Genomic DNA, 17826 nt, shown 5'->3' with positions numbered 1-17826 from the left:
TTCCTTATTATTTTCTTTGATTGATTCATTCTTCTAAAAATGCACAAAAACAAATACAATAAATTTATATAAAATGTCTAGTCAATCGTACTCGTCTGCTCCAATTTAATTTTACTAATAACGTTTACTATAATTTATAATAATAAAACAACGATAAAATTCGAAAATATAAAATTATGTGAATCATCCTTTCGTTTATTGTATTTGATACAAATACCGTTAAACAAAACAGTAATTTGCGTACCAATGCATTTAACTATACTTATACATATGCAGTTAGTTGTTTAGGTCGGGTTTCTTACTACTCAATTAAACTCGGAACAAATTTAAGCGGACTTTAACCGATGATTGTTTGTTTTTCAGTAATGGATTTAAGAGCAAGGATTTGTTAGTATTGACAACTTTTCAATCAAAAACATAAACAACAAGTTAGAGTGCTAAATTCGGCTGAGCCGAATCTTAAATACCCTCCACCAGCTACTTTTATATTAATATTTTTCTAATTGATCAAATATTTGTAGAAATAAGTTTTCTCATGTCTTAAATAGAAAAATCGCAAGATTTAAACAGCTTAAATCTATTACAATTCCATGATTTATTGAACATTACAAACGCAATTTTCTTTATATTTTTATAGCGCTTAGCGATATTTAGTAATTTGCATGTATGCATGTGTGTGAAAATTAAAGGATTTTCAAAATACATATATATAATCTACACAAATTGATAATGCAACTAGTTAAATACGGTTAAAGTGCTTTCAGGGGCAGGACCTAGATATGACCAATTATAGTCCGATCGTAAAAAATTCTTTAAGCTAAATTTCTGTACATAAAAGCTATATTTCAGTAAAATTTGATATCTATATCGTAATTTAGTAATAAGTAATGTGTGTTGATTGTGATTTTCGGAAGGGAACCTTGTATGGGACCGACCGCACCCATGTTATGAGCCGATCGTGAGAAATCTTGAAATAGAATTTTTGTATACAAAACTAATATTTGTGGCAAATTTTGTATCAATAGCTTTATTTGGTAATGAGTAATGTGCGTTTAAGAGATTTTCGTAAAAGGACCTTGTATGAGAGCTATGACGAATTATATATAAAAACAAAATTTCAAAATTCTGTATCTATATCATTATTTGGTAATGAATATTGTGCATTTAAGTGATTTTCTGGAGGGGACCTAGTATGAGATCTATCACTAAATATGGACCGATCGTAAAACAATTTTATAGTGTAATTTATGTATATAAGAGCAATAATTTTGCTAAATGTATGATATCAATATTTGGTAATGAATTATGTGCGTTTAAGTGATTTTAGGGAGGGAACCTTATATGGGAGCTATGACCAAGGTTGGACTAATCGTGAAAAAATTTTGAAATAACATTTATGTGTACAAAAATAGTATTAATGCCAAATATTTTATGGGTATCACTATTTCCTAATGAGTTATGTGCCTTTAAGTGTTTTCTGAAAGGCACCTTGTATAGCAGCTATGATCAATTATGGACGAATAGGAAAACAATATTTCTCTGTATAAGAGCAAAACTTCTGCCAAACTTTATAGTTAGTAATGAGTTATGAGCGTTTAGGTGATTTTCGGGAGGGGACCTTGTATGGGTGCTATGACCAATTATCGACCGATCGGAAAAAAATTTCACAGTAATATTTCCGCGCATATGTGCAATACTTGTACCAAATTTTATATGGATTTCTTAATTAGTGTGAAGTGATTTTCGGGAGGGGACCTTGTATGGGAGCTATGACCAAATATGGACCGATCGGAAAAAACTTTCACAGTAATATTTCTATGCATATGGGCAATACTTATACCAAATTTTGTATGGATATCTTAATTTAGTAATGAGGTATGCGCGTTTAAGTGATTTTCGGGAGGGGACCTTGTATGGGAGCTATGACCAATTTTGAACCGATCCAAAAACATTTTCACAGTAATATTTCTATGCATGTGGGCAATTTTCATACCAAATTTTATATGGATATCTTAATTAAGTAATGATTTATGCGCGTTTAAGTGATTTTCGGGATGGGACCTTGTATGGGAGCTATGACCAATTTTGGACCGATCGGAAAAAACTTTCACAGTAATATTTCTATGCATATGGGCAATACTTATACCAAATTTTATATGGATGTCTTAATTTAGTAATGAGTTATGCGCGTTTAAGTGATTTTCGGGAGGGTACCTTGTATGGGAGCTATGACCAATTATGGACCGATCGGAAAAAACTTTAACAGTAATATTTCTGTGCATATGGGCAATACTTATACCAAATTTTATATGGATATCTTAATTTAGTAATGAGTTATGCGCGTTTAAGTGATTTTCGGGAGGGGACCTTGTATGGGAGCTATGTCCAATTATGGACCGATCCAGAAAATTTTTCTCTGAAAGAATTCTATTGACATATTGATTTTAATTTGTAAAAATTTTGTGAAGATATCGACATTGTGATGGAAGTTATTAACGAAAAACCCATTTTCCGGGAATATGTACTTTTGTATGGGAGGTATATGAAATTGTGGACCGATCAAGATCTTGTGTAGAAACGAATGTATGGTGATTTTCATGGAATTATCTTGCATAGTTTTGGAGAAAATTACATTAGAATGTGTAAAAAATGCTTATTTTTTTCGAGGTTGTTTTAAATTTTGATTCATAACTTTTCCCGATGTGAACCGATTTTGCTCATTTTCAATACCAAACTGTACCGGATAATAATGAATATTTTGGGTGAATTTGGTTAAATTATATTGCTTCGTTTTAACGTGAGCGTGTTTTACACAGACAGACAGACGGACGGACGGACAGACGGACATAGCTAAATCGACTCAGAATTTCAAAAGGACCCAGATGTTTCTAGATTCAATATTGTAGAAATTTCAAAAAGTACCTTTTGAAGAACCAAAAAGTCCCCTTTTATATGTTGTCACTTATTCGGGGAACTACATGCTTAATTTAATGTTTCTAGGTTCAATATTATAAAAAAATCAAAAAGTACCTATTGAAGAACGAAAAAGTACCAAAGTGTCCCCTTTTATATGTTCTCACTTATTCGGGGCTCTACATGCTTAATTTTATGTTTCTAGGTTCAATATTATAGAAAATTCGAAAAGTATCTTTTGAAAAACGAAAAAGTACCAAAAAAAAAACCCATTTTTATGTTCTCACTTATTCGGGGCTCTACATGCTTAATTTCATGTTTCTAGATTCAAAATTATAAAAAAGTGCCTTTTGGAGAACGAACAAGTACCAGAAAGTCCCCTATAAATAGGTTTTCGCATAATTACAATAACAAAATTATTTATTATTTCTGTCTCAGCATGCACGAAAAATCTAAATTTTTGTTTACATTTCTAGAGGTTGTCTTCGATTTTTACTCATATGTCTGATAGAATTATTAAAGATTTGGATCCCGAAGATATCTATGGTCTACAGAAAATTGATTTCAACAGACACCCAGACGGACAGACAGACGGACAAGGCTAAATCGACTCCGCTGTCTATAAGGATCCGGAATATATATACATATATGTATATACTTTATAGGGTCGGAAAATTATATTATAGAAATTACAAACGGAATGACCTTCTCACGAAGGTGAAGGGTATAAAAATCAAGTTTTTCTAATACCGCGTCATTATAACTTAGTTTTAACTGGCCAATAATAGTCGGTTAAACCATGATAATAAACAAATTAACTGATTACTGAAATACTTTAAAGTTTAAACAAAGAATGTAGATTATCTTTATCAGAAAAACCCAACCTTAGAAACATATGTATGTTTCGAAATGGAATTACAACACGCAGATTTTTTGTAATAAAATACATATTCACTGTTATTTTAAACACACTATGGTGAAGGTATATAAGATTCGGCACAACCGAATATAGAACTCTTACTTGTTCAGTTCTATTTTTAATTTTAAAACATTTTTTTCTAAAAGCTTTTCATATTTATTCTTAGAAAAAAAAGATGTTGTTGAATTCGGTTTCGTGCTTTTACCTTGTTTTGATATTTTACGAGACTTTTTGCCAATTTTTAACAAAATTCCGACAATTGGAATTTCATTTATAAGATTACTAGCTTTACCCAGTGTGCTTCGCTACCCTAGAAACAATATAAATAAAAAACCCTTTACGATTTTTCCAATGCCATTTCTCTAGTTGGCAAATGGTGAATCTGATATTAATTTCATCGAAAAAAAAAAAAAACAATTGTTTTGTTAACATTTCAATGCCATAGTAAACAAAAAATTTAGTTCTTATGGTTGGTATCATGTCTCTATTGCTAGTCTGATTATTTTCCGCAAATTGTTCACATGGATTATAGGATTCTAGCTATAATGGTTTCCAGATATACGAAATACTAACATGGATATCAAAATTGTTCGTGCAAAATTTGAGCATTCTAGCTCTAATAGTTTCTCCGATATACTTATGTTTGTATTTAATTTATTTAGGAACTGCCATGCCCCCTTTTTCTAATCCGCCTTAAATATTCATATTGATATCAAAGTGGGTTGAACGAAATTTGATCACTCCAAATTTTATAGTTTCCCAGATATACGAATTTTGGTAATAACTTTATATGGCGGATGACACGCCTACTATTTCTTATCCGACCATTGTTGCATAAAATGTTTATATTGACACTAAAAGTTTATCGTACAAAATTTGGGAACTGTAGCTGTTATAGTTTTCCAAATTTACGTCATTTGATATTGGCTAGCAATATACCAGTGCGATGTGCCACACCCACTAATGCTAGTTCAAAATAATTAAAACATCAATTAGAAGGTTATGATTGAACTGATTAATGTGAATTTAAGATACATATATGGACATGAAAAAAACTACTTTTAAAACATGTCAAATGACCAATATTAAGTTTTAGAGCAAATTTGTAAAGATTTGTATACATTATCGATGCAGCACAAATATAGACTTCAATATTACCCAAATTATTGGCAATTTTAAGCAATATGGAGTTATTTTTGCAAAATACACAAAAATACAATAATTTTTAGGGTTTGAATATTTTTCAATCACCTATTGCAGTTCTCTGATGCATACATACAAACAAACAAACATTAACTTTTATATACATATATAGAAGAAGAAGATAAGAAAGTCAGCAGAGTCATTTATGTTTATATAAAACATAGGGCGGGTTTCTTACTGCTTAGTTAAACTTGATTTAACTTGCTGTTAAATGAAACTCGAAACAAATTTAAGCGAACTTTAACTGATGATTGTGTTTTTCAGTTATGAATTTGAGAGTAGTTAACTTTGTTAGTATTGCCAACTTTTCAGCCAAAAACATAAACAATGAACAGCTGCTGTTGTTTGCAAATATTACTTTTGTAAAATGAAAAAAAAATTTAGAAAAAATTAAAATAAACACTTAAAACAATAATAATATTGATAAAACAAATCAGAAAAATATTATTTATTTACAAAATTAAGTTTTTCTTCTTCCGAATTGATTATTTTATTGTTTTTGTTGATTATGTTACCCGCCCTAAATGTCCTAGTATATTATACTTTAAGGTGATTGTAGGAGCAATACTTTTGTACATTACAAACAGCAGCACAAACACATAATATCCTCTCCAATATGTTGTTATAGGGTATAAATACGAAGAAAAGTGCTAAGTCCTCGCAGTTTACTTCAAAATATTACAAATATAATTAATGTTTTCATTTTCATTTATTAAAAATTTTACTTAATTAACAATTTTAAATTATTATTTATAAATTTGAAGTAGATCCATAGGTTTGAAATAATTATTCCATTATCCTTCTTATAGAAATGCCCATAAGTTTTCTGTTTTATTTGGAAATGTTTCCCCGAAATGTTTTGGATCTTGTTTTGAACCTTTAAATTGATTCTGATGAATCGTTATCATCATCTATAAAAAAAAGTACATTTTTGTTAATTTATTAAGTTTTGATAAAATCCATGAGAAATATGATTGCTTGAAAGTTTAGTTCATTCTATAGTCTTGTCTATAGTGATGTCAATAGTCTTATCTATAGTCTAGTCAAGTCTATAGACTAGTGGAATATTAAAACCTCAAACGTACTATTTTTGTTATAAGTTAGTACTATTTCAAAATAAAAATTTGCCATGCCTGGTCTATGGCTCCATTGACTAGTCTCTTAACTATTCAAGCAGCTAATCCATAGACTAATCGTATTCATATTCTTGTCAATAGAATGCTCGAAATAGACTGGTCTATAATTCTGATTTTAGCTTAGTTTATGATGGAATGAAAACAACATTTTAATATATTGTAACTTACCATTCGAATCAGATGCTCCTAATATAATAGTCTAAAATAGAAAAACAAAAACAAATTGAAAAAAAACATACAATAAAGTTAAAATTTCTTAATTCTTATCTCAGATTCAATAACATTTGCTCTCTAGTCATGTGAGACCCAGATGTATAATATAACTATTTTTACTTACCTTATTCCAAAATTTAAAATCTATCATATATGTGTAAAATAGTTTTACAGGAACTGTACGAAGCGAAGCGTCAAGTTGTTCTTTTACCAATTTCGCAGCACTGCGAATAACAGCACGAGGTACACGAAAACTATATAATTCTATGTATTTTAATTTTAGACAATTTCTTAAAAGTTTTAATATGTCCTTGTCGGTTTTAGTATCACAATTGTCTAAACTAATAACTTCTAATTCGGTAAGTTGTGACAATTTCTCTAAATCCTTATTGTCAAATGTGGAATGACAACTGAAGTATAGAACTTTTAACTTTTTCAATTCAGCAATTAATGAAATTATTTCTGAAGATATAGTTTCTCTTTTTATACCACTCAACCTTAATACTTCCAATTTGTCGGCTTTATGTTTTACCAATTCATTAAAAAATTCTTTCGGTAGATAAGCTCTATAAATACCTTTAATTTCCAAATGCGTTAGATTTGGCAATTGTGCGATGCTGTTGAAATTTTGCTCGTAGTTTGTTATTTTTAGAGTTTTCAATTGCTTTAAATGTTGCGAAATTTGCTCTGAAATTTCCGGTTTCATTAACTCAGCATCTCTTATATCGAGGTAATTTAAATTTGTATGATTTTGACATATTATTGTAAAATACTGATTTTCTACCTGACAGCATTTTTCCAAATTCAATCCTTCGAGACCAGTAATATGAAGATTTTTACCTGATTTGCAGAAATGAAATTAAGTTAAGTTCTAGTTCAGTTGTAGTTCAGTTCTAGTTCAGTTCTGGTTCAGTTCTGTTCTAGTTCGGTTCAAGTGAAGTTCTACTTCAGTTCTAGTTCAGTTCTACTTCAGTTCTAATTCAGTTCTAGTTCAGTTCTAGTTCAGTTCTAGTTCAGTTCTAGTTCAGTTCTAATTCAGTTCTAGTTCTGTTCTACTTCAGTTCTAGTTCAGTTCTAGTTCAGTTCTAGTTTAGTTCTACTTCAGTTCTACTTCTAGTTCAGTTCTAGTTCAGTTCTAGTTCAGTTCTAGTTCAGTTCTAGTTCAGTTCTAGTTCAGTTCTAGTTCAGTTCTAGTTCAGTTCTAGCTCAGTTCTAGTTCAGTTCTAGTTCAGTTCTAGTTCAGTTCTTGTTCAGTTCTAGTTCAGTTCTAGCTCAGTTCTAGTTCAATTCTAGTTCAGTTCTAGTTCAGTTCTAGTTCAGTTCTAGTTCAGTTCTTCAGTTCTAGCTCAGTTCTAGTTCAGTTCTAGTTCAGTTCTAGTTCAGTTCTAGTTCAGTTCTAGTTCAGTTCTAGTTCAGTTCTAGTTCAGTTCTAGTTCAGTTCTAGTTCAGTTCTAGTTCAGTTCTAGTTCAGTTCTAGTTCAGTTCTAGTTCAGTTCAAGTTCAGTTCTAGTTCAGTTCTAGTTCAGTTCTAGTTCAGTTCTAGTTCAGTTCTAGTTCAGTTCTAGTTCAGTTCTAGTTCAGTTCTAGTTCAGTTCTAGTTCAGTTCTAGTTCAGTTCTAGTTCAGTTCTAGTTCAGTTCTAGTTCAGTTCTAGTTCAATTCTAGTTCAGTTCTAGTTCAGTTCTAGTTCAGTTCTAGTTCTAGTTCAGTTCTAGTTCAGTTCTAGTTCAGTTCTAGTTCAGTTCTAGTTCAGTTCTAGTTCAGTTCTAGTTCAGTTCTAGTTCAGTTCTAGTTCAGTTCTTGTTCAGTTCTAGTTCAGTTCTAGTTCAGGTTAGTTCTAGTTCAGTTCTAGTTCAGTATTTTCATTCAATATTTCTATACTAATAAGAAATACAGATTTCTTTACGTATTTCGAAAACTTTAAATCTGGAGATATGTATGTGCCTTTGTTCCCACAGCCCATAGTAGGATTGATCAAAAAGTAAAGAAAAACAAATCTGTAAATTAATGTGTGTATATAAAATAGCCTTTCCAAAAATATAAAAAATATTAAATACAATTTGTTTGAGTTATTAAGATTTTCCCTTTTGATAAGTACTGCATATCTACTGTTTAGTCTATTATCTACAGTCTAGTCTATAGTCTAGTCTATGGTCTAGTCTATAGTCTAGTCTATAGTCTAGTCTATAGTCTAGTCTATAGTCTAGTCTATAGTCTAGTCTATAGTCTAGTCTAGTCTATAGTCTAGTCTATAGTCTAGTCTATAGTCTAGTCTATAGTCTAGTCTATAGTCTAGTCTATAGTCTAGTCTATAGTCTAGTCTATAGTCTAGTCTATAGTCTAGTCTATAGTCTAGTCTATAGTCTAGTCTATAGTCTAGTGTGTAGTCTAGTCTATTGTCTAGTCTGTTGTCTAGTCTATAGTCTAGTATATAGTCTAGTCTGTAATCTAGTCTATTCTCTAGTGTATTGTCTAGTCTATAGTGAAATTACAATTCATTCAGACTATTCATTTAGAAATTACAGATTTATTTGTCTTTATTTTTAACCTATCCCTATGTATGTATGTATGTATGTATGTATGTATGTATGTATGTATGTATGTATGTATGTATGTATGTATGTATGTATGTATGTATGTATGTATGTATGTATGTATGTATGTATGTATGTATGTATGTATGTATGTATGTATGTATGTATGTATGTATGTATGTATGTATGTATGTATGTATGTATGTATGTATGTATGTATGTATGTATGTATGTATGTATGTATGTATGTATGTATGTATGTATGTATGTATGTATGTATGTATGTATGTATGTATGTATGTATGTATGTATGTATGTATGTATGTATGTATGTATGTATGTATGTATGTATGTATGTATGTATGTATGTATGTATGTATGTATGTATGTATGTATGTATGTATGTATGTATGTATGTATGTATGTATGTATGTATGTATGTATGTATGTATGTATGTATGTATGTATGTATGTATGTATGTATGTATGTATGTATGTATGTATGTATGTATGTATGTATGTATGTATGTATGTATGTATGTATGTATGTATGTATGTATGTATGTATGTATGTATGTATGTATGTATGTATGTATGTATGTATGTATGTATGTATGTATGTATGTATGTATGTATGTATGTATGTATGTATGTATGTATGTATGTATGTATGTATGTATGTATGTATGTATGTATGTATGTATGTATGTATGTATGTATGTATGTATGTATGTATGTATGTATGTATGTATGTATGTATGTATGTATGTATGTATGTATGTATGTATGTATGTATGTATGTATGTATGTATGTATGTATGTATGTATGTATGTATGTATGTATGTATGTATGTATGTATGTATGTATGTATGTATGTATGTATGTATGTATGTATGTATGTATGTATGTATGTATGTATGTATGTATGTATGTATGTATGTATGTATGTATGTATGCATGTATGCATGTATGTATGCATGTATGTAGGTCCATGTTATTTGGCACTCACCCGTTACAAAACAATCTATTACATTTAAAAATTTTATTTTATTAAATGTACTAATTTTTTCCATTAAAATATCACTTATCTCCACATAGACAAATTTCAATTCCTTTAAGTATATCATTTTATCAATTAAATGATATACTGGATAAGTAAGTTCCTCAGCTTCACAGTTGACAATAATGAGGCTTTCAACACTTGTACAAAATAACATCATATTTAATAACTCTACGTTTTTTACCCATAATTGTCTAACTTGAGGTCGCATAGATTGAAAGAAAAATTCTACTTTATCATTAGTGCAAGGCACTTTGATGACTAATTCTTTATATACTCTTAAAATAACTTTCAAAATTTCGGCAAAACGTTGACATGAAAGAGCAAAATTAATTTGATCTTCTAGTTCCAATTTTTTACAAATATATATTAGACAATCATTGTTTAAATGAAAAATCATTGTATTATTGTACGATTTATACGAACTGCTCTTTGCAGTATGTGGGAAATCAGTTTTACTACTGGGTAGTAGTTTGTTAGCAGTTCGATAATCATGTGGTTGTTGGTAACTCTTACAGGCGTGTATCTTAATGTTACAATTCAATAACATATGATCGATTTTTTGTAAAACTCTATAAAAGATTTTAAAGAAAACAAGTAAGAAAGTATAGTCGGGCGTGGCCGACCATATGATACCCTACACCAGTTATGAATATTAAATGTGATTTATTTTTCATAATAAAGCATTTATCTTCAATATTCCCTTGTTCCGATACATTTAAGCAATTTATGGATGAAAAACTAATTTTCTGAAAGAGGCTTTATATGGGGGTGTAGTTAATATTCTTTTTTAATAAATGTATTATAAATATTATATAAAGTTTTATTTAAATTTAATGTTTCTTTTTTGAAAGTAAAATATAATTCTAAAATTTATTTGATTCTCAAGAAAAATATTAATAAATTTAAAACTCAAAGAAAACTTAAAATAAAATTATATCTAAAGTATATAATTTACAAAGTATATTAATTATACATAGTATCCACAATATTCCCCCTCCGAAAAATATCAATATCCAATAAATTAAAAGTAACATGTTTAGATTTATGTGTTGAGTTAGTAGTGTCATTTAAGTTGTTTTCTATGATAGCAGGTTTCAGACGATCTATAGGTACAGATATGATTTCTCCATCTTTTTCAATTTTAAAACATTTCTTATTCTTTTCTATTACTTTGTATGGACCCTCATATGGTTTTTGCAACGATCTTTTGTTTATTATACGCAGAAAAACGTATTTACAACTGTGCAAATCTTTAGGAATATAAAAACCTGATTCTGAATCTGTGTGATGAGTAATATTTGATCTAACACTTTTAAAATGTTCTTTTAACTTAAACAAGGTATCAGAAGCATCGAATTGGTTTTCATGAACAACAATTTCTCCCGGTAGACGAATATTTTGTCCGTATGTCATTTCAGCTGGAGTTGCTTTTAAATCTTCCTTAAAAATAGAACGTAATCCCATTAAAGCTATTGGAAGTTCATCATACCATTTTGAAGAGTCATTTTTCGCCATTAATGTAGCCTTAATTTGTCTATGAAACCGTTCGATAATACCATTAGCTTGAGGATGATATGCAGAAGTTGTAATGTTCTGACTACCTAAAAATTTTGACAATTCCGAAAACATATGTGATGTAAATTGACTTCCTTGATCTGTAGTTATTTTCAATGGTACGCCGAATCTAGAAATGTAGTTTCTCACTATAGTATCCACTACGGTTTTTGTATTTATATCTTTTAACGGGTAAGCTTCAGGCCAGCGCGTATGGCGATCTATTAAAGTAAGTAAATATCTATAACCGTTAGATGGAGGCAGTGGACCTACAATATCTAAATGTATATGTTCAAAACGTCCTTTTGGTATCGGTATTGTGACAACAGGAGATTTCGTATGTTTGTGAATTTTTGATCGCTGGCAATCTATACATCCTTTTGACCATTCATTTATTTGTTTACTCATACCAGGCCAAAAGTATTTTCGCGTTATCAACCGTTTAGTTGAGCGAGTGCCTGGGTGTGAAATACCATGCAATTTTGTAAATACAAGTTTCCTCATGTTTAAAGGTATGTATGGTCTAGTATTATTGTGTGACAACTCACACCAAATTCCTGCATTAATGAGTGGTACATGTATTAGTTTCAAATTACAAGAGTTATTTTTATCTTTTATAAGTGTTGTTATTTCTGAATCGTTTTCTTGTTCCTGAAGTAATTTGTTTAAATTTAACTCACTTTCCGCTAATACATCAACATCGAAAGGTCTAGAAAGGCTATCAGCTACTATGTTCGACTCGCCTCGGATATATCGAATATCTGTTGTAAATTGGGAAATGTATTCTAAATGTCTAGTTTGCCTTGGACTTCTTTCAGTCTTTGAATTCATAGCAAAACTTAAAGGTTTATGATCTGTATAAACTACAAAATTTCGACCTTCTAATAAGTATCTAAAGTGTTTAATATTTAAATATATAGCGAGTAATTCGCGATCAAATGTACTATACTTTGTTTCTGCTGTCGTAAGTTTTCTTGAAAAAAATGCCAAAGGTTCAACTTTACCATTAAAAACTTGTTGTAAAACACCACCCACAGCAATATTTGAAGCGTCAACAGTTAATGTTAAATTTGCAAATTTATTGTAATGGTTTAGTAGAACACGAGACGCAAAACTATTTTTAATCTCATCAAAAGTATCGATAGCACTGTCATTCCATACTAAATCTTTACGCCTTTTCTTAATGGCATCGTTCATTAATTCATGTAATATCGCGGTTTTATGCGCTAAATTGGGTATATAACGGTGGTAATAATTTACCATACCAACAAATTTCTGCATCTGTTTAACCGATAGTGGACGCTCAAACTGTCTTATAGCTGTAACTTTTTCTTCTGATGGTTGAATACCCTTCTCGGATATATTGTGACTCAAAAAATTTATATTATCTACTCCGAAAGTGCATTTACCCGGTTTTATATTTAAACCGTATTCCTCTAACCGTTGAAATACCGTTCTCAAATGTTCGTAATGTTCCTCTTCGGTTTCGCTAGCAATTAGAACGTCATCGATATAAGTGAAAACAAAATCTAATTCACTAAATACTTCATTTATAAAGCGTTGGAATGTTTGGGCTGAATTTCTTAAACCGAATGGCATTCGTAAGAATTCGAACATTCCAAATGGTGTGGTTATTGCAGTTTTGTAAATGTCTTCCTTTGCCATTGGAATTTGATGATAAGCCCTGATTAAATCTAATTTTGAAAAAAATTTTTTATTTCGCATATTCATATTTAAGTCGTGAATGTGTGGTAACGGATAGCGGTCCGGTACTGTCACAGCATTAAGTCTTCTAAAATCGCCACAAGGTCGCCAGTCATTGGGATCTTTCTTTGGGACAAGATGAAGTGCTGAAGAAACAGAAGAGCTTGATGGTCTACAAATTCCTGCTTTGACTAAAAATTCAAATTCTGTCTTAGCGACTTTATATTTTAAGGGATCTAACCTTCGAGGCTTAGTAAATGGAAGGACACCTTCAGTATTCAGTCTATGAACCGTTGAATGTTTTACCAGTTTAGTATAATCTGGTTCCGCAGTTAATGAAGGAAACTCTTTTAATAATTGAATGTATTTATTATCAACGGCAAATAATTTAGGCAATGATATATTACATTTGGAAGATATTGCATTAACTTTTAAATTCGTAAGAGAATCTAATAACCTCTTGTGCTTTACATCAATTAAAAGACCATATTTACTAAGGAAATCTGCACCAATTATTGGTTTCGAAATGTTAGCAATGAGAAAAATAAATGGAAATTCTCGTCGTAAGCCTAAATCAACAGTAAGAAGTTTTTTTCCATATGTAGAAATATTAGATCCGTTTGCCGCTGTTAAAACTATATCGGATAAATTGTTACTGTTTTTGAATTTATTTGAAGGTAAAACTGAAACTTCTGCTCCACTATCTATTAGGAAATTTAATTTATTTATCTTGTCAAAAATAAAAAGGCGACGGGTCGTAAAGTTTAAATCACCATTGTTTGTCGCCTCAACAATGGGAGATATTAGTTTGAAGAATTTTGTTTATAAGAACAGGGTTGTTCACAACGAATAGCTTTATCTCCAAAGCGGTAGTGATATCTGCATAACCAATCTCTACTACTAGATCGTACTCTTGAACGAGAATTTCTCCTATACCTATTTCGATAAGATGAACGTGGTTGCCTATCATTGAACTCCTGTTTAAGGGAGTTAATTTCAACGCATAATTTTGTCATATTTTCGCACAAGGTTTTCGTCAAATTTTCTACAACATATTCAATGTTTGTTGGGTTATGTTCTTTAATATTGGCAACTTCGCCATTAAACATAACTTCCCATATCTTATCTGCTAATTGTATCATTTCATTAATGTCGTTATGGTTAGATCCCGTTAAAGCTACATTAAGACTCTTTGGAAGTTTCCTCAACCATAATTTCTTCAAAATATCTGGACTAAAACTAGTTCCAGCTAATAAAGACAATGAGCGATAAAACTCGGATGGTTTTCTGTTACCCATTTCACTATCTGACAAAATTTTCTCTAACCGGGAAGTTTCACTTAGTGAATGTCGTTCTACTAATACCTTTTTTAGATTATGATAAAGATTATTAGGTGGTGGATTTTGAATTATATCTAGAACAGTTATTATTACTTCTTGCGGAAGTGCTGTAATAATGTGTTCATATTTTGTTCTGTCTAAAGATATGCCTTTGGTCGTAAATTGCATTTCTGCATGAATAAACCAAGCATCGGGACAATTTGTCCAAAACTGAGGAAGTTTGACTGACGTAGCGCAAAGATCGTAATTTGATTGTGTAAAACAACATGTTAATAAAGGGTTCTCAGTTTGAGGAGTCTGGTTTTGTTGTGCAGTGTTAGAGTTAGCGTCATCGTTTGAAACTTGTTGTATATTACTACTATTTTGAGTTTGGGAAGTATTGCGGGATGGTGACCGAATTGGTAACATTTTTCGGAAGAAGAGTTAACAATAATAGTTATATAAACAAAACAAATAACAAACAAACAACAAAATATTTAACAAAATGAACAAATAAACCTTTTTATTTTTATATATACCAATCAGTTGAGTTTATTTTTAGATAAATTCTTCTCTTATCCTCCCTTAATAGATAATTATCAACAGTACATGTTTTTTGTAAATTAATTTTCTTGAATAGTTTATTGATAGTTTGTACGCAATTAAAAATTCATGAAATATTAGCCAATGTTGTTTAACTTGCCAAATAACAGTTTTCTGTGGCTTGAATGTATTTTTGTTCTTGATAATTAATAATCTTGCATATTATTAGTTTGAAATATTGAATCTTGAATATTAGATCTTGAATATTGGAATTGGTAAAAATTTTTCGTTTAGCATATAATGGCTCCTGGCAGGATCGCCAATATGTAGTTAATATTCTTTTTTAATAAATGTATTATAAATATTATATAAAGTTTTATTTAAATTTAATGTTTCTTTTTTGAAAGTAAAATATAATTCTAAAATTTATTTGATTCTCAAGAAAAATATTAATAAATTTAAAACTCAAAGAAAACTTAAAATAAAATTATATCTAAAGTATATAATTTACAAAGTATATTAATTATACATAGTATCCACAGGGGGCTAGGGGCAAATATGGACCAAGCCCGATAAAATTTTGTGAATATATTTATATTTACATAATATTTTATTGTGCTAAATTTCATCGCGATATTTGTGTTTATAAGCTAATTTGGGACATTCAAGTACTTTTCTAAAGGGGACTTTGTATGGGAGCTAGGGTCAAATGGGGCCCGATCTTTATGAAATTTGGCAGGGTTATCAAGACTTCTATAAAACTTAGTTGTGCCGTATTTTATCGATATATCTGTATATTTAACATAATTATGAGCTCAGAAGCCCTTTTCGGGGGGTTCTGTTCTATGGGGGCTAGGTGAAATAATGGACCGATTTTAACCATTTTCAATAGGCTTCGTCCTTGGGTCAAATTTCATCCAATTATCTTGAAAATTGCGACCTGTACCTTGCGCACAAGGTTTACATGGACAGCCAGCCAGCCAGCCAGACGGACATAGCTTAATCGACTCAGAAAACGATTCTAAGCCGATTGGTATACTTTAAGGTGGATCTAGGACGAATATTTTTGTATGTTACAAACATCAGCACAAATCCAATATACCCTCCCCACTAAAGTGGTGTAGGGTATAAACATTCATACTTACACGGCCGCTACTTTAGGATCATCAAAGCTTATTATATCGTTTTGACCTTCATTATTTTCCACCAAATAAGCATTGCCAAATTGCTGGAAATATTCCAAAGCCTGTTGCATGGTGATCTAAAGAAATGTGATAGAATTTAAATGCCAATTGATTTGTAATGGGAAAAGATATGTATGTATGTGCTTTCACTTATTTTGAGATAAAGCTATTAGTTGGCTGATAGAGTGTTTAATGATAACAGTGGGTTAAAACAAGCTAGCGTTCCATATTCGCCAGGGGCTTAGAGCTATGGCTCAACTAAAAACTTAAAACTACAGATAATCATTGTGACTTACATTTTCCGATAAATTAGAAATGAATATGCTATTTATCAAAATATTATCATCAGTGTAGGCTTGATCTCCAATAATCGTGTACTGTTCATCTAAAATGTACAATAATTAAATTATAAACAAATTTATGTATTAGCCATTGTATTTGAAAGCTTTATTTACCTTTGGAATTTCTCATGCGTTTGTTTAATCTATGCATTTTTTCAAATTGTGCGAAAAAATTGATAAAGTTATTAATTAAAGAGGCTTTGTTGACTAATTTCTAGTATCTTCTATCTTCAAAAGTACACGAAAGCCAATTTACAACAAAATTTCAATTTTCTGTTTGTAAACAAAGATTAGTAATGCCCCTTTTGCTGAAATCTCAATCGATAACATATCACAAACATTTAATAATTTTAAAAACGCTAATGTTTACGTTTTTTCACAAAATAAAACCAAAGAATATAGTAGTACATTATAAAATGTTAATCAAGCTAGATCTAGATTGTGTACACCTTTAGATACCAAATGATACCACATATTGCATATTTTGTTTAAGAAAAAAACTGTAGAATTTAAAAAATAACTAAAAAGGGTCTTTTTTGTAACCGGTCCAGCTCACAAACGGCCATCGATAGATTCAAAATATTTTGGTAACCATCATAAAACAAAACAACGATTTTTTGAATGGGTAAAATATTGAATTGAACATAAACAAGTAAGAGTGCTATATTCGGCTGTGCCGAATCTTATATACCCTTCACCACAGTGTATTTGAAAATATCAATTCTATAAATTATTAATTTATTTCATTTTCCCGTTTATATCATTATTATAGCAATAGCAAAACGAACAACAACAACGCTAAACGAAATAAACACACAAAAAAACAAAATACACAAGGCAGTAAACCCAACAGACATCCAAACATACGAAACGAAATACACAAAAAACAAAAACAAAATAGACAACACAATGAAACCAACAGACATCCAAACATACGAAACTGAATACACTAAAAAACAAAAACAATTTACACAAGACGATGAAACATACGAAACGAAATACTCCAAAAAAAAAAGCAAAAACAAAACAACGCAATGAAACCAACAGACATCCAAACATACGAAATTGAATGCACCAAGAAACAAAAACAATATACACAAGGCAATGAAACACACAGGCATCCAAACACATGAAACGAATACTCAATGAATAAGCCGTGTTGTTGTTGTTGCGTATATCAAAGCATGAAAAAAATTGTCT

At 30.4% G+C, this 17826-nt stretch overlaps 1 protein-coding gene across 1 annotated transcript; it reads right to left on the bottom strand.

The window, feature by feature from the left end:
- Positions 1-5725: 5725 nt before the first annotated feature.
- Positions 5726-16878, bottom strand: LOC119611189. Its single transcript, XM_037966687.1, has 7 exons — positions 16741-16878; positions 16582-16670; positions 16247-16362; positions 9928-10550; positions 6509-7224; positions 6340-6370; positions 5726-5946 (listed from the first exon to the last, which is right to left on the bottom strand). The coding sequence occupies exons 1-7, from the start codon at positions 16775-16777 to the stop codon at positions 5915-5917; spliced, it is 1644 nt and encodes a 547-aa protein (XP_037822615.1). The 5' UTR covers positions 16778-16878; the 3' UTR covers positions 5726-5914.
- Between the last annotated feature and the right edge of the window lie 948 nt (positions 16879-17826).

Source organism: Lucilia sericata, unplaced genomic scaffold, assembly GCF_015586225.1.
Source record: "Lucilia sericata isolate MDLA Ls3-8-SP2 unplaced genomic scaffold, ASM1558622v1 Contig001386F_arrow, whole genome shotgun sequence".
In the NCBI taxonomy this organism is placed as follows: domain Eukaryota; kingdom Metazoa; phylum Arthropoda; class Insecta; order Diptera; family Calliphoridae; genus Lucilia; species Lucilia sericata.
This window is presented reverse-complemented; position numbering and strand designations above follow the sequence as displayed.

Coding starts and splice junctions, on each gene's coding strand:
- LOC119611189 (XM_037966687.1), bottom strand. CDS start 16,777: ATGCATAGATTAAACAAACGCATGAGAAATTCCAAAG. Junction 7,225..9,927: donor AATAGATTGTTTTGTAACGG/GTGAGTGCCAAA, acceptor TCTGCAAATCAG/GTAAAAATCTTCATATTACT. Junction 5,947..6,339: donor AGGAGCATCTGATTCGAATG/GTAAGTTACAAT, acceptor TTTTTTTTATAG/ATGATGATAACGATTCATCA.